Here is a 19,834-nt window from a genome sequence, read left to right as displayed (position 1 = left end):
AAGTACAGAGTGTTTGCCTTGGTGAGTGTGTGGCCATGTGATGTAGTCAATCTGCAGGCTTCCCTATATTTATATTTCAGCCATCACCACTCATAGTACACTGTCTTTATCTGAGAAAACTTAAATTCGCTGTTGTAAGCTGCACAAAATCTTCAGGTTTTTCATTCTAGTGGAATTAAGAGCCTACATAAGTGTAAGAAAATATAACACTGAAGTCTTGAATTTGCCAGATTTGTTTAAGCAACACTTCACATCAGAACTGAAATGTTTTTTTTTGGAAGAGACCACTACAAGAGAGCCACATTTAAAATGTGTTAAGAAATATTAGTTTTATTTAACCATTTTCACAGCTGAATATTTATTCTATAAAAACTTTACAGATTGTACAGTTTATATATAGTTCAAACTACTAGAACAAAAAAGTCGGTCCCACAGATGCAAAAATACTGTACCAATCCAAGGTAAAGGCAGATTTACACACTGTACAGCTCTCCACTGGGAAGGGGAGGTGGGTCAGTTCCAAGTAAAAACTTCAAAACTGTACAAAAATAAGGTTTGATTTTTTTTCTTTTTTTCTTTTTGTTTTCATTCTTCATAATACATTCAATAAGATTGCAAGCACAGATACCCAAGTAATAACAGATATCTGCAGTCAGGAATCGAGAACCACTCCTGAAAGGAATGCAAAATAGGTCTATTTACACAGGGCACTCTTTTACACCATACTGGATATAGTGTATATTTAAAATAATAAAAAAGCATAGACAAAGAACATTAAACATCTAATATAAGGTAGGCTTTTTTAAAAGGAGTTTTGTTGTTTCTTTTTTGTTTCTTTTTTTTTTACTTAATAGTGTGCCAAAAGAATTTTAACTTATTAAATAATATATTCTAAGTGAACCTAAAATTTATGAACATAAAATGCATTTTTGGTGTAATACATCAACCAAACCAGCAAATAAGAAAAAAAATGAACCAAACCCCAGATCCAAACGGTGTATGAAGTAGTATTCTCACCCAGCAACAGAAGCACTTATGTATAAAAGAACAAAAAAAAAAAGAGAGAGAAAAAACCTCCAAACCAGAGAAGAAACTGTTTAAAAACCCCACTAAAACTAACTTATAACTTAGGATATTCATACATAAGATATTCAGTGATTCACTAATACTGCAAAACAAGGTTTTGTGTGTGTTTTTCCTTCCCCCTTTCATTTCCCTCCCACTTCCCCTTCCCCAAGAGACAGTGGTTTCTTCATGCTGTCTGGGTAAGAATTAGATATATTCCTTCCCCCTTCCTCCCACCCCTCTACCTCCCCCCAAAAAGGACAGAGTGTTTTCTTAGCCTTAATCCTGAGCACACTCTTTTGGGGGATGCATGTCATTTAGTCTTACTAGGGTTGAATTCCCAACAATTTTAGACTGTTCCATTACTTGAGGTATTTCAACCTTCTTCAGAGACGAGGCCTGGTGTCTGAGCTGACTCGTCAGGCAGTGGAAGTGAGGGCTGGCTGATACCCGTTTCAGTTCTGTATGCTCATGAAAAAGAAAAGCATTATTCCAGACTTCCCTGCCACGCAGAAAATAATGCAACACCGGTTACTTTTTAATTCATTCTCTATTGATACAGTACTAGCCAAGGGTAACAAAAACTAGAGCCTTTAAAGAGATGTTTGGTAGTGCACTCTATCGGGTTTTAGCTTGTGTGTGTGTGTCTACATACACACTCTCACACACAGGACATTATTTATATATATATATATATAAAAAGACACATATGCACACACAGACATGTGTGTACATACATCTATAAGTAACAATCAGGGAGAGAGGAGTTTTGTTCAAATTTAAGTGATACAGTACTTTGAAACCCCTTGACAGTAGAAGGGGAGGGGGAATCCACTCCTGTTCCCAAACTGAGCCAGGGGTTAGTTTATATAAGTTTTAGAAATGGGCATCTTTTGTTTGCCCTCATGTCCAAGATGTACAATTCCAGTGTCAACGGGCACCTCATCAGAACTCGTCGATTTTCTTCTGCAGGTATTTTAACATTGAGTCCATCCCTTGTGCTGAGCCCCAGATCTTCTTCAAAATTTCACACTCCTTTTCATTTGCTTGTTCCAAGTCCACTTTCATGATGTTACGTACTAAAGCTTTAGATTCTTCAAGTACCTGGGCCAAAAAAAGGGAGGTTAGTTAGTACAAGATGAAAATTGAACAATACAGTAGTTTGTGTGAACAAATGCTGAAGCTGATTATGAGCTTAAGTTTATCAGTTCACGGACATGCTCTGACCTTAGGAAATGTTGCCCAGTCTCTTCTAACATCACACAGGATTTCCCTTATCCTACCCCAGCACCCTTTACAAATGCTCCAAAAAGTGGAGTAATAAAAAAAAAGTTTGCTTTTACTGCTAACTCATTTTTGTGACAGCTGATCATAACACTTATCCACAACTGCTCTAATAGCCCAGCAGAGCCTGAGCCTCTGGAGCATTTCAAATGCACTGAAAATCCTGTTTGCTTTTCAATTTATAAACCAATTCATGTTTCAAATTCCAGAATGTCAAATGCATAGAACAGTTGCTTTGTACTGTATTGTTTTTCCACCACGAGAAAAGCATCACCTGGTGGTAGTTTTAGCGATCTTGTGCAGCTGGCAATGGTGCACACAACCCCTGAAGCACAAGGCTTCACTCTGAAAACTGTTAAGTTCCACACAGTATGAAAGACTGCATTTATTTACTGCAAAGAGCCCAGTGCTGGTTCTTGGACGCCAGGTGCTGTGGCACACAGTAGAGAATCAGACACAAACTGAGTTCCTCCAAACTCGAAAACAAGGAGCTAGATAAAAGATGTGTTAAAAGACACTGCTATCCTAAACTGGACTCCTTGCTTCATGAAAATGGTCTTTCTTTAAAAAGCAGGAGATAATAACAGTCTGATAAGAATTAATCTAAGTGTTACTAATCTAATCATACAACATACTGTAAGGAGAAAGGGAACTTACAACTGAATTACACGTGACAAGCTCCTTAATTCGAACCATTACTTCTTGTGTGAAGGTTCCCGGCCAAAACACTTGAGAGACGAGTCCTTTGGCACAAGCTTCCTGCGCAGTCAACTTCCTCCCACTGAACAACATTTCATTGGCCTGAAGGGATAAAAAGTTACTTCTGGTATGAAATGTAATGAGACAAAAACTCATTAAAGGGGGAAAAAAAAAAAAAAACCAAAAACCAACGTTCAAAACAAAGGAGGAAAATGCCTGTGCTGTTTGCAATGGGTTTATTACAGCTCTTCCAACTTTAATGAATAAAGAAAAGGACTTGCCTACAGCCAGCTGGTCGGTGCTGTTGGCTACACTACAGCAGTAGGTATAAAAACACGGAGCTCTGTGATTAGGGGTTAAAGGTGAAACTGCCTTTTGTCATTTCCCAGTCATGACTGTTCATGGGCTCTAGCTGTCCTGCAGTGTTGCTGACTTGGTTAACTGTGTATGTGGCAATAGGTTAGAGTGCCTGGCAGATCTGTAAAACAGCAAGGAACACGTCAGCTTGCTCTTTACAACAGAGTATTAGTTGCAGCAATTACATCTTTGCTAAACAGCTACATTAGATCTAAACTCTAAAGCTAACCCAGATGTGGTAGGAGTTGTCCTGGGAGCTGCCAGTCTTGGTAGGAAAGTACAATTACATGTTTTGCAACTAAAAAGCTTCTCAGTACTGAAAAACCGTAAATTGGGGTTTCAAACGTTTTTAGCACTTCTCCAAAGTCTTCAGCAGTATTGTAGTTATGATGCAACATTTAAAACAGCTGAATCAGCTTAAGAATTTGACCTGCAAACCCACTGAAGGGAGCGGAAGAGATTGCCATTTCTGATCAGATTCATAGAGAACAAACATTCCCATCCCATTCAGGAGTTCAATATTGAACTGATAAATCCTTCCACAAGCTGATTCAGCAGTTTTAATTAACCCACTCCCCAGTATTTAAGAGAACACGTATATAGTGTAAAGGTCTAAACCAGAGTAGTGCATGCTGTGCAACGAGGTGAGCTCCAATTCTATACAGCTTTTTGATCTGTAATTACTATGTATCACCTCCCCCACTGAAACGTCATCCTGCAACTATCTACACTTTATAGGAATCTTCACTAAAGGCAGAACTAAATTAAACTTTGTAGTGACATCTGCACAGAAACAGCAAGTAGAGATTAAAAAGAGTAACTGGCAGCCTCAAAAATAATGGTAAAAAAGTTAATACATTTGATTTTTTTCTTAATGACTAGTGACACTGGAGAGAGAACAAAGCCATCACTGGACTTCCGGGATACAGAAAGTAAGTCTATTATAAAGCACACCCAGACTTGACAAGATGATGCATTTCTGAGGTAAAAAAACAACTGAATTTTGTCCAAATCCTGGATTTTTTTGTAATTATTACAAGAACTTTCTCTTTTTCAGTTACTGTCAGTGATGTTCCAAGCACTGCCACATCTGAAAGCTTAGGGGGTCTATTACTCACCCCTTATGTAATGGAATACAGAATCTGGGTTCTACTGACAGGTCAGTTACTGACTCTCCTCTAATTGGGCAGGGAAAAGGCAGTACATATTCTGTAAAAGAGCTCTGAACATCTCTTTATCTTCAGCACATCTCTCAAGTGATTCACATGTGTTTGTCGTAAATAAAACAAACCTCAAGCTAAGAACGTACAAATGATACACTCTGTAGTTCTACCTTCTGTGACAGTAACATCAAACAGCCCAGGTTCGGTAACAATCACAACTAAACCTTTTCATTTTCCAGGTTGTGTGAATGATACTAACCTGAAGCACTGCCAAAAACCAGGGATATACACAACTGCGTCTAAAAATGGGAATCACCTTACTAAAGGAATACTAAGTATTCCAAAAGTATTTGAAAAGCTACTTAACATTTCTAGCAAAGATCAAAACAAGAAGTGAACCCAACTGGGAGCTAGAAAAGCAGAAATTTAAGTCAGCTTGTCAGGTGTGTATCTTCTTCTCAGGTATCTTTGGAACAAAGATAAAAATGAATGCTAGAAAAACCTGGACAATTCTTTTCCCAAAACTCCTTACCAACTGCAGTGTTCTCCTGAATGCGAGCAACCTCGACTGATAATGGTGCAGTTATCTCAGCTCTAATTGTCCTGGTAGGGCATAAATCTTGCCGAGCAGGTCTAACTCTGGCTCTCCTCCTGTTGTGCTGGGGTCCGGGAGCGAGTAGATGAGCAAACAATAAGGGTTTCTCCCTCCCCACCCCCAGTAAAGCCTTGAGGGCTAGGGAGCTTAGCACCTCGTGTCAGGTGTCTTGTGCTGTCCTCAACGTGGCTGCACAATCAAGGGAGGCATGAAGCTTTGAATTCCTTGGCCAGAATAATGGTGCTAGTGCCTATTGGCCAGTTTGATTTCAAAATCGAGTATATAAAGGGGGGTGATTTAGAAAACGGGGCCTTTCTACATTTGCCTTTTTACATCATGCCTTTGTCTGCACGGAGCATCTCCTGGTTGCGGCTCGTTAACAGGTGGCCACGTGTTTGCAGCTCACACTAATGGCTTAGCAGCATCTCCTTCCTCCTCTGCCTGAAATATTTGTATTTTACCCTGGGATCATCGCGAGTTTGAAAGTGTCTTTCATACAGGAGACTTACTCAGGGACCAAAATGTGTCGTGAGTATATGCCAAGACTGCAGAGGCATTAGTTAGAATTTTTTTCCTGTTCCCACATTACTGTTTTCCAAGTTCTAGTTGATTAAACTGTTTAATTCTATGCAATTGCTTCTTGTCGACTGAAAATCCAAAGAACCTCAGGGATTTCCCCCGGTTTTTTAATATTAATAATAAAAGTTAATATTAATGCAGAAATTAATAGTCATAATTCATAACCGACCATTAATTGCCGATACACTAATGCTGTACTTGCAGAGAACTACTGAAGTTTGAGTCCCATAAATACGTCTCTTACCTGCTGTGGTAAACACTACACTCATGGTTACTTTCCAAACACTGCAACAGAAATAACCATTATAAAACTATTTCTTTAAAAGAAGATCCTCTTTTACAACTCATTTTCTAATCAGTCTTTCTCCTTCTACAGAGAAACTACTGGGACATCATCTGGTCTGTTTTATAGCAGTGAGTCCTTCGAGGTTTCCAGTGCACTACAGAAATGCAAATCCCTCATGACTGACAGCAAACATAAGAAATACTGGCACATGTGCTGGAGAACAGCAGGGAGACGCGAGCTGTGAAGATGATCACACATCTCCTGTGCTAACTGACATCCAGGATCAGAAATCCAGATCAAGGACTCCACAGCAGGTACATCACCACACCTCCCCAGGCAGACATAACCATCATCTCTAAGACACGTTGTCTTCAAAAACCAAGTGTAAGAAACCTTCTAAAACTCATGGTCTGTCTCATACAGTTTTGAAACCTAAGGTCTGGGCTTTGGATTTCTTGTACCTATTAACTCTGCTGAACGTGCTCTGTGTAAAACCCCACCTCCACACCAGATCTGCCCACCTGGTAGGGAAGGCATTGCCATTCTTGCAGTTGAAGACTAGTCCATAGCCACTGCTGTGAATCTGACTTGCAGGAGCTATGTGTGGGCCTAATACTGCCAAATGAACCCATTGTTATGGCACAGAGGCCTTAATCCTTGATGTATTATATTTTTTCCCATGAATGCTTCTCATGCTAGCTCTTCCTTGACTTTTCTCTTTAACAGACACAAAATACACTACTTTATCAGACTTGTTAGTCTAGATTCTGAATATATTTCATGGAACCCACTGCTTAAAGCCCAACTTTGTTCCCTATGGCCCTGACACTGCTGTACTGCAGAGGGTCCAAGGTCAGTAAGAGAACATTTCCCTTTTTGCTCTGAATATTGTGCAATTGTCACTGGGACCTTTCAGTGTAAAGCTCTCTACTGAAAAAATGAGCATTCACAAACACATGAACAAGTGTCCTAGGGAAGAGCTTATGTTTGTATACAACTTCTGGAGGAATGGAAAGTAACAACCACAAGTCTCTAAAGGAGGGGGATGAGTGAAATGAATGGAGAAATGGATGGGCAGATGGATGGATGGCCAAATAAAAAGGGAAAGGAACAGTCAGTAGTTTGAAACACACTAGGATATTAAAGATACTCTAGTAACTGCTGACCTATTTCAGTTTTCTGTTCTCCTCTAATAGCTACAGAGTCATCAGATCTGCTCAACTGATGGTCTTAATATATCAAAATCTGTGTCTATAAATCAATAATCAAATCATACAGGGAAAAACTGCCCTTTATAGCAACTGGCAATAGAGGAAAAACAGGTGTGGCTACAAGCACTTCCTTCATACTGTTACTGTTCAGCTTCAAACTGGAGTGGGCTGTAGGTCTAGCGGTTGTCAAAGAACTAATCTTAAAACATAGCAAACAACAGGAAAATAATGTAGGCTTTTTTGTTATATTTGATTCCTTCATCTAACTGGAAATTGGGAAAAGGGATACTAAGGGACACGTGGCTTTTGCTTTCAGCACTACCTTTCTTTCCCTACTAGCAAAACTAGCAAACAGCAAGACTGGGGAAAAAAAATCAACCAACCAACTAAATCCTTTAGCATTTATCCTGCATAACACACCAGCATGTATCTACTACACTCTGATGCTGTGCTAAACACAAGGTGCTGGTGGCTGGTCCTCACAAGGCAGGGAAGGTATGTCCTGGTACTCAGGACATGGCCCTTCTGCCCCCAGCAGGGTAAAGGGTGCTCACAATGTGGGACTAGGTCCTGCATCCGCTTTGTTTTGTGCACCCAGGTGAGGACTACCTTGCAACAGCATGGAGCAGAAAAGCTGTAAATGCTGGTTGCTCATGAAAGGTTTCATGAGAAGAAAGTAAAAGAAATGGAAAAAAAAGGCAATACAGCGAAAGTAAGAAGCCTTGCGATCACGCTGGATAAATTATCCCAACTGCATTGTGAAGCTGCCAGCCCCTACCCTGCAAGCTACTTACAGAAGCCAGGCCCATTATCCGGGGGAATGTAAGGGATGAACATCCATCTGGACTTTGTCCAAAAGTAGTGTAAGGTGTCTGAAACCAAGCCTTCTCGTTAGCCCAGACCACGTCACACAGAGGCAATATAGATGCTCCGAGTCCAATGGCTGGGCCATTTACTGCTACAATGATAGGCTTCTTAAACTGAATAAAAGTATTCACAAAATTCCTGAAGAGAAACAGAAACAGGCACTCACTACATATAGACAGAGAGTCAAATACACCAGCCCCTGAACACTCGGCACTGATTCAGCTCCAGTGACATCGTGCTCAAAACCAACCTGACAACGTTCCACAATGAGGTGGCTGGCTTGGTGGGTGGGGACAGAGCAGCGGCTAGTGGCTACCTAGCCAAGTTTGCAGCACTACCTTGTAAGACTCTCACAGACAAGCTGCTGATGGATGAGCAGACAGTGAGGTGGGCTGAAAAATGTCTGAATGGCTGCTTCAGAGGTCAGTGAGTAGTGGCATGAAGTCTAGCTGAAGACTTCAGATCACGTTAATCATGGCTGAGTACTGCAGAAAGGACCATCTCCAGCATACATGTTTACAACAGCATCATGTAAATTAACTTTACCCATGTTGTTAACAATCTCAAGTGCCAAAACCTGCTGCTGGAAGGGCCCAAATTAAGCTAGCAACAGCAGCTGTTAAGAGCTCTTACTTCTGACCATGTCTGAAGCCACTGTGCGAACAACTTTACATAGACTGATAAAAAAAAATTCCTTTGAACCCCCCCCCCCACACACACACAGTTTCTTGTCACCAATATGAGCCACCTGTGCATCAAACAAACAGGCTTCACATGTCACAAGGCCTGTTTTGGGGACATGAACATCAGTAACATCCAGCAGAGGTCTCTGAAGGGAGACAGGTACCTTGGAAGAATACAAGAACTAATCCAACAGAGCAGGCCCTCAAAACCAGCGTTCAAGTGACAAGCTACTTGTGTACTGATAAAACATCTTTGTAAGATCCATACTTTTTTTCCACATACATTCTTAAAGCTTGTAACAATTCAGCCCTTTTTTTAATTCAAACATTAGGTCTGATACCTAACATTGGGATCTGCTCCTCTACAACACCCTTCATTCTGCAGCTCCACTGAAGGAGTAGGTTACTCCTTCAATGCCCAACTTGCAGATCTCTGTGTTCCCACTGCTGGTTCAGGCTTAAAACTGGTCTCACCTAGTAGTGTAACCACCAAACTAAGTTTTTTCATAGTTTAAATTCTAGTAGTAAAAGTTGTGCTACATGAAATGAGAACCCAAATAGAAAGGGACAGGGTCACTACAGGTCAGTATCTGAGATCTTGATGAAGAAATAAAGAAGACCACCAACCAGATGACAGGTGACAGTCTCACATACCTAATAGCTTCAGCCATCTTAGTGCTCTCCTTTTTTCTGTCGTCTGTTAAACGTCGTATAAAATAAATAAAGTCAAGACCACAGCAGAAAATGCTCCCCACTGCACTGAGCAGCACGAGCTTACTGTCATCTGCAGCTGCTGTGTTCAGTGCACTTTGGACTTCCTTCATTACCTGAAAAATAATAAAAAAATCATTCCAATCTTTTATGACATCGGTTAGAAGTAGCATACTCTTCTCCTTCCCTACTCTGACTAGGAGATCCTTGATAGACTTAATTATTCCTTAGGATTCACTCAGCCACCACCGCATCACAAAAGTTAACTTTTGTCATTATCCCCAAAATAAAAAAAATAGTAGTTAGAGCTAATGAAGTCGTTAAAAGAAGATCTGGTAAATGTAACTGAAGGGCTCGTTCCGCACTTCTGTGAGTGGACAGAAGGTGGCACATGCAGCCAGTCAGAAAAAGAACCGACATTCTAACGGAAGTATTCCAAGCTGCACTTCAAAGATGTCTTGTAGGAGACAGTACATCAACTTCAGCAACAGCCTGGATCTCATCTTGTGCAAGGTTGCACAGGAGTAACAGGCACGAGTGAGGCAGAGACTGGGAATTTCCTCAGCACCATCCCTCCCCCCAGTATCAGAACTGTTCTGACCTCTGGATTTAGCGAGTTGTTTTCGGATGATTTTGTCGATAGCAAAATGTGTGTGAATCCATCCTGCTTCCTGACAACAATGTCTCTGTAGCGGTAGGCACTCTCTGTTTGCCTCACGCTGAAGCGTAGCCTCTTATCAAACGGTTGGTCTCTCCTGTCGTCAATAAATCTCCGTTTGCTGGCTGTCACTCCTGTTACAGATGTCTGGATGTTGGTGGTACCATTGGCTGCTAATGCTTCCATAAAGGTGGATGTACCTGAAAAGGGTTTAAAAAATAACATTCTGTTAGTTACACTTTATTAGCTCGGCAGCTTCTGAACCCATTAGCATGGAACCACACCTGCAGATCAAGAACGCATAGTGACCATGAAACCTCGCACCCTGCACGTTACTGCAAGGTGACAGAAGTAAATAGCGTGCACCGAGCAAAAGTTGACAAGGGGATCAAATACACTCAATTCACAGCTGTGAGAGAACACATTTTCAACAAGACAAATGCACCAATCGTTGTATTTTCAGAGGGCAGGGAAAGGTACCTGATGTACCTAATGCCCCTGCACTTCAGCAGGCTAACGCTCTGCTTTCTCCCTTTCTAGCATCTTTAAGTTGTCTTAACAGCACCAAGACTGCAAGGAAATAGCAGAAGCTGTTTCAAACAGCATGAGAAGTTAATACACGAAGAAAACACCACCTACAAGCAGCCAAATAAAGAACTTGAGTGACAAGCTCATATAAAGTATAACAGTCTTTAAAGAAAGCAAATGGAAATGAAGAAATACAAATTACTGTGAGAGGGAAACAAGAGCCATACAGTGAAGGGTTCATGGATTCGTAGACAATTAAATATTCCTCGAGTCTAAACAGTTTTTGCTATTAGGGTTGGCAGACAGAGCGTTATTCTGGTATATGCTGTCTTCCAGGTCTTATTAGCAGTCACTGAAATGGACAGCGTCTGAAGGCAGGCAGTAAAGAGGCCGTTCCTCCTGACACAATAGGGACAAGCAGTCCAACTCCACTTTGGAAACAAAACACCAATTAATGAACCTTAACAAGAGAAATTAAGAGAACACTTGGACCTAGAATACAGCTGCTTGTTACAGTCTCCAAGTACATTTGTCAGATTAAAAACTAGGGGGAAACTGTGCTACAGGTGCAGATGGGACAGTTTGGGAAGCGTTGTCCTGAAAAGAGAGGTCTGAGGCTGCTAAATTCCATTGGAAAGCCACAGCCCTTGCCTCGATGATAGGTATTTCAGAACACCATACCTTACAAAGTATGGTTAAGCCATGTATAAATAAGCTGTTAATTAAAATGCCACTGATGGATCTCAAATCATCACTGTCTTTCTGAAGCAGCTCTATTTTAAAATTTCTAATCATACCAGAGCTGTGGGGTTTACTTTTATTTCTTTTACAAGACACTTCAAATACTTCTGGGTCCAGTGAAGACATCAAACAGGTCACTGGAATAAGTCAACTGTCCAGTACAGGCACACTTTAACTGCACTCAAACACTGCTCACTTTGATCTGTATGAAGTGGGAGAGACTGAGAGAAAGGTGAAGGAAACAGAAGTTTTTATACATTTCTATAGAATCATAGAATCAACCAGGTTGGAAGAGACCTCCAAGATCAGCCAGTCCAACCTAGCACCCAGCCCTAGCCACTTAACCAGACCACGGCACTGAGTGCCTCATCCAGTCTTTTCTTGAAGACCTCCAGGGACGGTGCCTCCACCACCTCCCTGGGCAGCCCATTCCAATGCCAATCACTCTTTCTGCCAACAACTTCCTCCTAACATCCAGCCTATACTTTCCCCGGCACAACTTGAAACTATGTCCGCTTGTATTGCCAAAAAAGCCTTAGGACAGAAATGAAGTTCTTACACCAAATAATTATAGAATTGTTTGCATTGGAGAGGACCTTAAAGATCATCTAGTTCTAAACACCCTGCTGTTGATGGGGACACCTTCCACTAGACCAGGTTGCTCACGGCCTCATCCACCTGGCCTTCAACACCTCCAGGGCAGTCTCACCAGCCTCACTGTCAGTTTATTCCTAATATCCAGTCTGAACCTGCCCTCCTCAAGCTTCAATCCATCCTATCACTACAAGACCTTGTAAAAAAGTCCCTTCCTAGCTTTCTTGTAGGCCCCTTTCAGGTACTAGAAGTCTTCTGCAGCTGCAGAGTCTCTCCCCAGCTTTCTCCAAGATGAACAGCCCCAACTCACAACACAGTCTGTCTCTGCAGGGAAGGTGCTCCAGCCCTTTGATCAGCTTCATGGCCCTCCTCTGGACCCCCTCCAGCAGCTCCATTGTCATTTTGCAAGGGCAGAGTAGAAGGGTAGAATCACCTCCCTCATCCTGCCAGCCACACTTCTTTTGACGCAGCCCAGGACATGGCTGCCTTCTGGGCTGCAGGACACATTGCCAGCTCATTTTGAGTTTTTGACTGACAACCCCAAGTTCTTCTCCTAAAGACTGCTCTTGAGCCACTGCTCACTCAGCCTCTATTTGTGCTTGGGATTGCATTTTGAATTCTAAAATTGGAAAGGGGTTTCCCTTAGTGATAAAGAGAAAACTCCTCACAATAATTTGGGTTTTCTTTCAGTTCAGAACAATAAATGCAAATCTGATGCGCAAAGATGGAATCGATCAGAGATGCTTGTGATACTTCTCCCCTGTAAACCACACCATGCAGGTTACATCCCTTTAAAAAAGGTCACAAGCCAAAATGGCTGCAATGTTTTTCCTTGGGGAAGGTAAAATATAACAACCAAAATCATCTCCAATGTCTAAGACCTGACATAAGATTCTGTGGCTTCTGTCCTCACAGAGGTGAACAATGTGGAGAACAAAAAGGTGCAATGGAGTATGTTAAGCTTCAAAAAAAGGTCAGTTAACTTGTGCAAGAGCTTTGGGTAGAGCTTTTCCCATGACTCAAACACCAGAAAATTACTTCTGCGATGCGAGAAGCAAGGCTTACACATAGACACCACACACAATTTGTCATGCTTAATGAATGGGCAAGAGACCTTCTGGGACAACATGGGGACCGAAAGCAGCACTTTGTACTGTGGAGTCAGAGGCAAACACTGCATCACTGGGCACCCCTGGATGTGGCTGCAGCACACCAGAATTAAAATGAAGCAGAAACATCAGAGATTTAACTGTACTTCCATGCAGTTCCTCACATGAATGTTCTGCACTACGGTTTCTTATTTTCAGGCTAATTACAATTACACTCTGCAGTTCTAAAATACAGGAGTATTTCTGCATTTTAATCTGTCAATGGTAATAGCACATCGAAGGCAAACCCAACACCACAGGCCTCTCTCCTTTTAAACCAAGCCTTCGAAAGCCATTGGTCAAACTTCTTCAAATCAGGGGCTGCTGGTCGCTACAATTGCCGCTGGTACTGAAACCTTCTCAAAACCCACTGTTGGGAGGAGGGGCAAGTGGGCATTACCTTTTCAAATGAAGTTAACCACTTCCCAACTGGGTTCCTAGGAAACGGTGTCAGAGGGAACCAGAACATGTTCTTCAGCCACTTTCTGTGGCTTTTGCAAAGCTGACAGCTTTCCATACACAACAAATGTGGGCTTGAAGTGCAGATGAACTAATTGTAGTAGCACTCGCTGGGACATCAGCAACAGGTAACTACAACTGGACAGTAAACAGCCCCACTGTCAGCAGATGTCACAGTCACAGCAGTTATCTCCAGAGCAGCAGTTTTGTCCCTTCTGTAGACTCAGTTCTACTACTTTCAAAAAGGAGCTGTGCTATTCATAAGACATTCAATAAACTTCCTAGTCTTACTGTGGGAAAAATGCCAAAATACATGTCCATTATTACTGCTTTAAACACTCCTCGTGTGAGCAAGTTCTGTTTCTTCTTTATCAAGACATCAGGGTAAGTCAGGGATTGCTCTTTTGTCTCCTCCACTGCAGCTTTAGACTCATTTTGGAGTGGTTTTTATTCCACTGACCCTATAGACGTGATACTACTAACAAACAGAACAGTGCCCAAGACCCTCCTCATTATTTTAGCTGTTACTCAGGTGGCTGCAAGAAAACAACACAGATAACTTCCTGAGCACGTCTGATACTACTGCATCCAAGAAATCTCAGCCAGATTCTACAGTGGCACACAGCAAAACATTTGATGGGGGAAGTAAAGGATTAGTTGTATTTCTCTCACAAACAAGTACAAAGAAGAAAAACTCTCCCGCCAGACTCCCTTCTTGAGGCCTTTTAAATACTGGGAACAACTGACAAGGCAGAGCCCTCCTCTCTTGATACTCTTGTGGCTGCAGGTTATGATACCACAGCACTCATTTGAAATGCTCTCAATTCCAGAGCTAAGAAAAGATACCTCTCGGGGCTCATCTACAGAGGAAAGCTATCACAGAAGAGGCTAAGGTTTAAACTGGAGGTACACCCAGCTATTTCACAATAATTCCTACAATGAACGCTTTATCGAGAGCATTTCAGTACAATTTAATCACCAAAGTGGTCTAAAAAGTGGCTCTTCTCCAGTCCTGCGGGACCAGCCTACCACAGACACAGTCAAAAACCATCCTGTACAGACAGCAGCAGACACAAGCCATGAACACGACATAACTCTTGTAAGGACATCAGAGCTTTCTAAAACACTCAGCTACATTCTTACAGAGATGCAGACAGGTGGCTGTAGCACCACTGCACTGGCAGAATGCTTTCATCGACCTCCTCTTGCAAAACAGTAATTCACATGAAAAGCAGGATGATGAAAGGCATCTTTGTGCATCCCATGCAATGAGTCCTGAATAGTTAGATGCTCTGAGATGGGAAAAAAAAAAAAAAAAAATCACAAATTTGGCAAATTTGCCCTTATATATTGCTGAAGAGGCACCAGTCTCAAATATTATCAAATACCAAGAGCCAAAATGATGGAACAAAGGAATGAAGTACAGCTTGTGCCCTCCAGCTGAACCTGACCTCTCTCCTGGGTTTTGGCAATACTAGAGCATGGGAGGATATGCCTGGACTGTATCACAGTATCACCAAGGTTGGAAGATACCTCATAGATCATCAAGTCCAACCCTTTACCACAGAGCTCAAGGCTAGACCATGGCACCAAGTGCCACGTCCAATCCTGCCTTGAACAGCTCCAGGGACGGCGACTCCACCAGCTCCCTGGGCAGCCCATTTCAGTAGCCAATGACTCTCTCAGGGAAGAACTTTCTCCTCACCTCGAGCCTAAATGTCCTCTGGCATAGCAAACTTATGGAGAATATTAAGAATTCTTTATTCTTCCTGTATTAAATAATAATTATTTTTTAAATCCACAAACAACAACAAAAACAACAAAAACAACCCAGAGAGAGCTTTAAAGTCAACAGTACTCTCAGTACACTACTAAGAATAAAAGCCTTGGATCAGCTGATACAACATCCTCCATCAGTTGGGCTTCCTCCTGCAGGTGACCACTAGAAAGACAAGAGGCATTTGTCTTCATATCATCTTGACCTCGGGACAAATGGTACGGTTCTCCATGCTGTGGGATTTGCAAAGATCCTGGAAACAGCCACGAGTCTTGGGAAGAGACCCTTCAGGAGAGCACATTTTCATCAAATTTTGTAATCAAGACTACAAATAAGAAACATGTCCAGGGTAAATCAGAAGGAAATAATCACTGCCAACAGCAGGGCAGATCACACACCCATGGGTGGAGTTTGGCTCCATGCTCTGCATAATGCTGAGGAAAGTGATCAGCTTCTCTTGAAGACCGCAAGCTTTCTACTTCATTGGCTGCAGCCCTAACCCCTACGCTGCTAATCCCATAAAGCTCTAATTAACTTGTTAACACATGCTGCCATACACAGAAAATGGCACAGAGCTGTCACAGTGGCTTCCCTCAGGCTACAGAGCAAGTCAGCAGAGAAGCCGGGATTATTTGGACCACCTGTAGGTGATCCCAATTCCCAATGCTACTTTTCCCTGCAAAAGTCTGCTTTTAGGAAACTCTTGGTTGCTTTTTTCTTTACAGAAGTTTCATCTATCTAAAGTACAAGTAGCAATATTGATGCTACAACTGCTTGCCAGATGGGACTGCTAAGGAAGCAATGGAAGAAGCACTAGGATATTTAAGTGGGACATGTTCAGCAGCACTAGCATATTAATATGAAACCACAGCCTCTACTAGTATTATGAGGTGGACATTTTAAAGAAATAGATTAGGAGGTTACAGGTGTGGCAGATAAAAAACAGTCAACAGAAAGAACAATGTGGTTTAAGGTAAATTTTACAGCAAGTAAAGACAAACCAGTTCAAGCTTATCCCAGAGCGCAGGACAAGAACAATTACTTTTACAGGAGTCATATTGGTGTGATCATAGTTCAAGTACTGATTTGTAAATTCTGAAATAATAAATATTTAACTCTGTATTTAAAATATCATCACTGCAGGTGCACGAAATGACCCAGGCTCACAACTTTTAAAAAAAATGAACAATCTCCATTTGAATCCTGGGCTTGGAAATTGCTGCAGTTCCAAAGTCCAGCACTGGAACCTCAGCTGTACAGTGGGAGGCTCATAAAGCTGCCCTTGGACTCAACATTTACTAAGGAGTTCATGGGTGATGGGCTCTGGCAATCTTTCTAAGTGGAAGCCTAAAATGCTGAATCTTCCTTAAGGAAACAATCGGTAAGAACACACAGAGAAACCAAAAACGTCAGAGGAAGTCATTACGTAAAAGACAAGAACTACTAAGGAAAGCAAAGCTTGTGTACACAGAAATAGCAGAGGCAGTACAGAGACCAGTGACAATGGTGAGCTCAATTTTCATTTGGAAACCCTTTAAATCATGGCAAAGCTGAGACAAAATGATGAGCTACACGGCTGGTTGTTCCCCGAGACCTGTTCAAGTGGATTCCAATCAGAATAAAGAGAACAGAAGTGGGGCAGCATCCCCCAATGGAACTGCAATTTCTTTTCTATCAAGACGAACACAGAGTCCTTTTACCTAGATGTGTTATGTTAAAAGGTATAGCATTAAACACTTAGGCACACAGAAAGGTAACACCAGTGATGAGGGAAGAGTATATAAATGGAACTCATACAGCAACTGAATTATTTTATTCAGGAGTGAGATGTAGCTTCACGTAACTCCACATGGTTAAAGAGGTCAATAGGAACTGAGGAGAAACACAGACCATGCTCTACGTAAAACAAAATAGGAAGTAAAGAACACAAGAAGATGCTAAACCAGATAAAGAATGGCTATTAGAAAGGCAAAGTAAAGCTCTAAAGTTCTTAAAGATGCTAAACACTACTTTTTGGTTTAGTGATTTAAAAAAAGAGCCTGCATGGGAAATACCTCAAGACTTGCTGGCTTAGAGACTGGCAAATTTCAAAGGGACCTTGAACACAACATTTTTATTGATGTTGTTTCAGAGTTGGAAAACAACCTCAGAGAAAAAAAAAAAAAGAAAAGAAAAGAAAAAAGCTTTAAAGCTTTGCAGTTCATTTCTGTTTATAAACAAGACTGCGCTCAAAATCACGTTCCTCAAGTGTCCTTCCAGTGAGAACCTCCTGGAGAACCAAAGGCATCAGAGCTGTAGACACAGTTATTCCTAGTCATAGAAAGTTGGAAACACATTGAAAAGTAAAAATAATCTACCTACAATCGATTTTCCTTGCTAAGATCCTAAACCATGAAAGTTTGTATTGATGCCAGAAAGTGTAAGTTATTAACAATTAAGATTTCACAGTTCCTGCACAATGGGAACAGCAACATTCCCTGTCACAGAAGGTGTGATGCAGAGTTATAATTAACTGCACCTCTGCTTGATCTCAGAATGTTTTTATATCATTAGAAATTGCCATAAGGTCAATAGTTAACTGCAGTGAAGATACTGTTTGTACTGTTTTGCTCTCTATCTATACATCAGCATATCAGTACTTTAGGAATCCAAACAACTTGGCCATTTTTAACTACAGTAGATGATGCTTCAGATACAGCTGCATCACAGCTGCACCATACCAGCAGGCATTTCCCCCCCAAGCTCAGTTAACATACTATTCAAGATGTCACAGCAATCCAAGGTGTTCTGAATCACAATGAACAGAAATGCTGCAGTGGGATCATATTTTCCATTAATCCTTCAATGAGATCTTGTGCTGACTGAAGCTTCTAAAAGGCTGAGTGTGTTTTGTTAAAAATAAATTATTTTCCCTTTTATTTATTTCAAACCCTGTAAGGAACTAAGAGCAAGAAGCAACACAATGCTGCTTCAGACCAGACCTGCACTGCAAATGTATTAAATCAGTTCAGTCCTGCTCCAGGAAGGGTGAAGGCCGCCGCATGTCTGTCCCCGAGGTCGATGGTTCCTGCCAGCAGACTGATGTTCCGCTGAGCTCACAACTGTGGGAAATCAGCCAAGGACCTTTCAGAACCTCACCACACTCCTGTGAACTGGGCAAGCAGCACATGCTGAACTGATATCAATAGTTCCATACCAATCTAGTATACATAACATGAAAACTAAAATTTGTGTCTCTTCACTGCTCCCCCATGCAGTCTGCCAGACCAGAATCCATCACAAGTACTAGGCCAAGGGTAGGGCAGCTGGTTCTTTAACACCTTCCTTCCCTCCACTGATATATCTGCTGAACAGCTCCATGAGAGCTTTCAAACTTCAACCAATTTCCACTTTGAAACTATTTACCATCAGTTTTTACTCCTTTTGACATTCCTTTCCCACTTTTAAGTAAGACAACTGGTATCCTAGACCAAATTTACCAGTTGCAGGTCCCTGTGAGGGACTTCTGCCAGTGTGTAGTTTATCCATGCCAGACAGCAAAGGGATGAGAAAAGTTGGCATAGAAAACAGGATGAGAAGTGGACAGGATGTCCTGCTGCAACACTGAGCTCGAGTGGTGGGAGCTAAACTAACATGTGGAAAAACTTCTTTCCTGTGAGGATGCTGGAGCACTGGACCAGGCTGCCCTAAGAGGTTGTGAAGTTTCCTTCTCCACAGAGATTCCAAATCCACCTGGGCAACCTGTTCTGGGTGAGCCAGCTTTAGCAGGGGTGTTGGACCTGATCTGGTTGAAGATGTCCCTGCATAATGCAAGAGAGGAGTTGGACTAAACCTCTGGAGGTCCCTTCCAGTGCAAACCATTATATGATTCTATAACTACATCATGTCTAGAGGTCCCTTCCAACCCCCACCATGGCTAAGATTCTGCAAACCCACACATCTGCTGAGGCAGCCACAGTCTGCAGTGGGATGAATCATGAACAGAGACAGAGAGGTGTGACTATCCATCACCTCCTCTTACCTGCCTGCCAGATACAGGACTGTCCTGGCAGCTTGAGTTTTGACTATAATAAATCCTGGTGTAAACTGCACAGAACACAAAATGAGACTAATGTCCAACCTGAGGCTCCACAAATCAGACTGGAAAATGTTGTTAGAGAGTGCCCTGACATCTCAGGGAATTATATTAGCTCAATATATAGTCAAAAAGCCAGTTTGGGATTGCTTAGCTGCTGACTTCATGACCCTTTGAAGGACACTGGAAACACTGCAATTGATACAGCCTCTAAAGCTGATGGGAAAGTTTAAACTGATGACTATGGTAAATAGCAGATTTCATGTCAAAACACATGCCTACATGCCAAGACTTAAAAGCTGTGTAGATGTGACTCAGTGGTCAGCTGGCAGTGCTGGGCTAAGGGTTGTATGT

The 19,834-nt window shown here is 41.8% G+C and overlaps 1 protein-coding gene across 5 annotated transcripts in view; it reads right to left on the bottom strand.

Moving 5' to 3' along the window:
* Positions 1–303: 303 nt before the first annotated feature.
* The window catches only part of CDYL (chromodomain Y like), an 85,343-nt gene continuing 65,812 nt past the window's right edge, over positions 304–19,834 (bottom strand). For 3 of the 5 annotated variants that reach the window (XM_064161125.1, XM_064161128.1, XM_064161127.1), the window contains 5 exons: positions 10,102–10,358; positions 9,444–9,616; positions 8,034–8,244; positions 3,007–3,150; positions 304–2,169 (listed from right to left, as the gene is read on the bottom strand). In XM_064161125.1, coding sequence (XP_064017195.1) covers positions 2,011–2,169; positions 3,007–3,150; positions 8,034–8,244; positions 9,444–9,616; positions 10,102–10,358 — 944 coding nt within the window. In that variant the 3' untranslated portion in view covers positions 304–2,010. Of the gene's footprint in view, positions 2,170–3,006; positions 3,151–3,329; positions 3,527–5,986; positions 6,028–8,033; positions 8,245–9,443; positions 9,617–10,101; positions 10,359–19,834 lie in introns of those variants that run through there. The other 2 variants (XR_010306261.1, XR_010306262.1) reach the window with 2 other exon arrangements.

This window comes from Pogoniulus pusillus, chromosome 21 (genome assembly GCF_015220805.1).
Source record: "Pogoniulus pusillus isolate bPogPus1 chromosome 21, bPogPus1.pri, whole genome shotgun sequence".
Taxonomy (NCBI): domain Eukaryota; kingdom Metazoa; phylum Chordata; class Aves; order Piciformes; family Lybiidae; genus Pogoniulus; species Pogoniulus pusillus.
The sequence above is the reverse complement of the archived record's forward strand: the minus strand, read 5'-3'. Positions and strand labels throughout refer to the sequence as shown.